At 45.1% G+C, this 5,257-nt stretch overlaps 1 protein-coding gene across 1 annotated transcript in view; it reads right to left on the bottom strand.

The window, feature by feature from the left end:
* JMJD1C (jumonji domain containing 1C) overlaps nt 1-5,257 on the bottom strand; it is a 56,220-nt gene that overhangs the window by 26,169 nt on the left and 24,794 nt on the right. The window contains exons 7-9 of the mRNA XM_010145617.1: nt 3,928-5,257; nt 760-932; nt 43-461 (exon numbers count right to left, since the gene is read on the bottom strand). Coding sequence (XP_010143919.1) covers nt 43-461; nt 760-932; nt 3,928-5,257 — 1,922 coding nt within the window. The remainder of the gene's footprint in view (nt 1-42; nt 462-759; nt 933-3,927) is intronic.

Consider the following 5,257-nt stretch of genomic DNA (forward strand, 5'->3'; position numbering starts at 1 on the left):
GTTATGATCTCGGCGGTTCAGTCACTACACTGTTGGACAAGGTGGTGAAATAGTTACTCTGTGGCAAACTCTGCGGAACCGAATGCTTCATTTTATACAGTTCTGATACAGAGCGCTCAGTATCCTTGTCATATTTTACTGAATGGCTTTTGGGACTTGAAGATAAGGATGTTACCCTAGAATAGTTCTCTCTCTCCCCCTCCAATGCCTTTATTTTAGCTGTGAAAGGAGCAACTTCAATACTTTCTTGGAGTATCCGTCTGTGTTCTTCTTTGTATTTGCTCAGTCGCTCCCCAGTCTCCTGTGGTGGCCTTGAGAGCTGGTTCAGCATCGGATCTGCAAAATGTCTGTGCATATGGCTCTCCTTTGCTGCCTGCGGTCTGCTTTGCTCTAGTTCCGTCTTTACTGGGGCGGTTGGAACAGAGCGTAAAGGTTCGATAAATGTTTTCCGCTCCAGCTCTCTGTTTGAAAAAGGTGAAACAGAGAGAAATTAGTCTGAAGGTGGCGCAACGAACTGAACAGACATGCTCCGAACAAAGTTATCTATTAACACCAAATAAACTTCTCTTTGTATTAGGTACAATTTTCAAAAGTCTTCAGATGACTCAGGAACGCAAGTACCATTCCAAGTCAACAGGGCAGAGTCTGCTTTGCAGCAGGCTAACAAGCTTTTCTCTATCACAGGCACCCAAACTTACAAATTAACTAAAAGGCAGCTAGAAAACAACCCTCTCACACAAAGCTAAACAGCAAACTTACTCTTTGTGATGCTCTACGATACTTTTGGACAACGGCGGGCTGGAATGCGTTGTCAGCTTGAGAGGCCGAAGGGGATCTGCACTGGACGGTCGCACAGGAATGTGACTCAGTAAGCCAAGGCTGTCAGCTGAGGTCACTGGGGTGGGCTGGTGCAACCACGGGCTGGGAGTATTCTGTTAACACCAACCAAAACAGAAGAAATAAAATCAGGTTTCAAAACAACCACGGAACCACAAGTGCTACTGCATCAAGTCCTACCAAGGATCAGAGCTAAATTCTTGATCAACTGGGACATCTCACTGTACCTCCTCTGCACTCATGGCATGCAATACAGTTTACACATTTCAGAAGCATTCTTGGAACTGTTTAATTTTCAAGAATTCAGCATGAATAGTTAATTCCAGAAGAGCATCTCAAGCTCACAGAAAATAGCAAACCAGTGATCGTCTGACAGCACGTAACTTCAGTTACTAGTAAACAGACCATTAGCTCTTCAACGAATTGCGAGAAGTATTTCTTTCAAAAGACAAATACAGTATTTCATCTCCAGCTTCAGAACAAACCTCAGTATAAGGGATGGAATTATCTCTTTCCTGGATGTTTTCTCTCCTCCTCCCAATCAAATGATTACATATGCTAATCCTAATTAATCTGCTTTATTTTGCCAGGTATTTTTATTTGGCATAATCTCAGCATCAACACTATTAAAACCATGAACATACATGCCTGCCATACCTCACAATATGGCAAACACACAGCACGCAGAATTTTGTGCTGAATACCTAAATACTCAAAAGGTGACCAATACTAACCTCCTCACTTACACACACCTCAATAGTCTTAATTTATGGAACCGTTTTTTAATTGACTACTTGGGTAACTGTCTACCTCCCTATCTTCTCTGAAACTTGTGTAACAGCTTTGCAGAAAAGACCAAGAGCAGCTCTCTGTCTCTCTCCCCTGTCCCTCTCTCTGAGACCTGCTTACAAGGAGATGCGGAGGAGTGGAAAGGCAGGGCACGCTGCTGAGGTGGTCCTCAAGTGCCAGGCACAAGCCAGGAAGGGACTGGGACAAGTGAGCAGAGCTCTCGTGCGTCCCAAAGCCCCTTGGTGCTGCTCCACCCCTAACTCCTGGCACTGCCCAGAACTTCTTCCCCTCCTCTGCTCCTCATCAGTCCATCCTTCTCCTTCTCTCCAGTCTCGACGACCGCAGCAGAAGGGGAGTCATGTGCTCTCATGACACATGCAGGCAGCACAGAACAGATTTGCAGGTGCTACAACTTTGAAGTTCTGATCTCTCTACTTTTGCATATTTAAAGTAACTGCTTGGGTTTGTGCGAACAGTTTTAGCGCACATGTTTCCTAGGCCAAGAGTTCCCACGCTGTGGTAAATTCCCACGAACATCCTGTAAGCTGTATTAAAGTATTATGCAAAAAAGGCCCGTCACCTTCTCCCTGAAGGGACTGGGGAACATCTGCCTGAGCACCAAGTATTGCCCAAACAGCTTCATGACTCCCGCCTGCACCTATAGGGCCCAGCCCAAAGATGGGAGCTGCCACAGCCACCTGCGGACAGTAGGACAAGGGGGGGCCTGAGGACACGATTTCTTCAGCACACAGATACGGCTCAGTCCAGAACCAAGGGTAGCAGCTGCTGCTGTTACAGCTGAAACACAGATCCTTTGCTGCGATCACGGCATCCACGCAAACCAACTCTGGAAACGCCCATTCAGGGTTTCTAAGACATATTTAAAAAAGGCCTCTAGTGTGAGAGCCAGAAGACAAGTCACCACAAGACAACTGCCACATATCAACATAATTAAAAAGCTACGTGCCTCAGTATGCAGGACTGCATACTTCAGGCAGCCAAAGTGAAAACAGAGTCTATCATAAGTTCTTTAAAATGGACTTTAGTATGGGGTGGAGCAGGCAGCAACACGAAGGTAATTCCACCTATAGTTTTCTCCTAGGTTTTGCTGCATTTGATTTTATCACGTTTTAGATCAAACTGACTTTGTATTATAGGGCTAACTCAAACGGACTGTTTGAGAAAGACTTCACCACAACGGTTTGGCTTTTCTCAAGAATGAGGCTGGGGAAAAATAGCCTTCCCCATGATGAAAAAGAAAAAAAAAATCTGTATAACCATTTAGGCACTCCAAGCTTTGACGCAAAGGCTTACAGTCTGGCAGAAGGACCACTGTCAGCAACATGCCTTTTGTGGTCCTGGTAAAAATCTGCCCAAATTAGGCCAAGTTGTAAGCCTCTAAGAAATCAGTATGCACATGCTCTGTGGAGGTTTGATTGAAGCTGGCAGCGAAGATCTTCAGTGTTTCTGCGTGAGCTACACATGCTTCATCTTTCACTGTTCTTCTAAGGTGCCTGCAACGAGCGTGTCGTACCCCAAGCCTACAGGAGCTGAGAAAACTTTTCCTGTAATTGCCACGTCTTCCTGCCAAGCATCGCCGCTGCACTGGGCACCCAGCAGGAAAACACAAACCATTGCTTCTGAGACTTCGGAGGTTGTACTCAGCACACAGACAGAGGAAACACCCTGGCTTGAATACAGAGAAGTAGAAAGCAGATGGGAAGGCAGGGATGTGTGTCAACAGGAACAGAAGGGAGAAAAAGATATACCAAGAGAGGGTACGCAGATAGGTGTAAAGACAAGAGAAATGGCTGTACAGCGTAAGAAGGATTTATAAATGCTTGAGTATTTCTCTTCAGAACTTCCCACTGCATTTAGTGCTGCTGTCTCAGCCCTTCTCCATTACCTAGCAAGGATACATGAAATTTCACTATGAAGACAACGTCCTACCTCTCCTAGTCTTTAACTTACACAATGGTTTTCATAGTTTGAGGAAGGAAGTATTTACCCTGTGGACCTGAAGTCCCAAACCAGTTGGTTGACTTTGCATGGTCATTAACTAAAAGAAAATATTCTGTCTTTCTTTAAAATAATTAGGAGATCAAGGTCCCTACTCAGATCCACTGTGAGACAGTGGTTACTGCTACCGGATTTCCATTCCTAGTTCTCTGCCTGCTCAAAAATCCCACCATCACTGCTTGCTCGGTGTGACACAAACTACCCAATCCATACCTAAAAAACTCACTGTTGGGAGACACCAGCCCCAGCTAAAGAGATCATTAAGAAACGAGCTCAACTTACCCTTCTCAAGGAAGCCTCCGCGTTAACAGGAGTTTCTGGGTGGACCCATTTGGAGGAGGGCAGACCAAGTCCTGAGTAAGCATGTGTTCCGTTTGGATACTGCCAAATAATTGGATAAAGCCCTAGCTGATTATAGGAAGCAGAAGGATGAGCTTGTCCAAGAAGATGTGGCGACTGGTGTTGTAACATCTGTTGCTGTTGCTGGTGTGCTAATGCCAAATGGCTTAAGCTGCTAGCATGAGCAGTCTCTAGTCGCGGGTGGCCACCCAGCAAGGAGGCAGCAGGCACTCCGGGTAACACTGCAGGAAGTAGATGAGGGTGATGAACAGAATGGTGAGGTGCGCTACTAAGGGGGTGAGTGTTAATAGCGGACAAGGGAGCCTGAGCTGAGGACCCAGCTAGCAGATGGGATGAACCAGTTAATGCAGGATGATGAGCGTTTGGATTTAAACAGGTTCGGTGGGATGAGGAATGCAGAGGATAATTATGCTGATGTAAATAAGGTGAAATGTGATTAGTTCCTGTTTCTTGTCCAATCAGAGTGGGGTCCCTGTACACCGTGAAATGTTCGTTCTTGTCAATGATAAGAGGACTTTTAGTAGCTTCTAGAGCACTAACTCTAGCTGGAACTGGATGAAAACTAGACCTAGGCAAATCATGATCAGTTTTATTGGCTGACCTTGTTAATCCAGTAGCATGGCTGTTTTGGGAACTAACCTTAGACTTCACAGTATCGGAAGATTGGGTGAATTTAGGCTTAACGTCAGGTGACTTTGTTTTAGGATGATCAACTGAAGCACTAGGTTTTGACTTCACAGAATCGGGGGCTGGACTTTGTTTATGCAGTTTAGTCTCTTCTGCTAGAGAAGCTACATTTAACGAAGACATAAACGAGCCATACTGCACTTTTTCTTTTTCAGGATTTAAGTGTTCGTTTACCGATAACGTTTTTACAACCCCAGGTTGCATCAAATCCGTTTTATTAACAACACTGCTAACCCAGCTTTGATCAGCTTCCTGTTTTCTGGCTTCAAGGAAATTTGCATTTGCAAACTGCTGTTTCAAATCACTGCCGTGAGTTTCTGTTTTCTGAACTGTTTGCAAACTGAAGGTACTTGCAGCAGCACTATCCTGGCTCTCCTTTTCAGAGCTGTTTTCAGAAGTAATGTCAACAACACGCTTTGGAGTAGGAGGTCTGGGTACGCACTGCTCATTTTTTAATTCCACAGGATGATGTTTTTCTGCACTGCACTCTTGAACATGTGGATCCTTGGCATTCTGCTCATAAGGTGTTGGCTGCTCTGCTGCATGGAACGAAGAAGATTCCTGC

The sequence above is a fragment of the Buceros rhinoceros genome, unplaced genomic scaffold (genome assembly GCF_000710305.1).
Source record: "Buceros rhinoceros silvestris isolate BGI_N320 unplaced genomic scaffold, ASM71030v1 scaffold811, whole genome shotgun sequence".
Lineage (NCBI taxonomy): Eukaryota > Metazoa > Chordata > Aves > Bucerotiformes > Bucerotidae > Buceros > Buceros rhinoceros.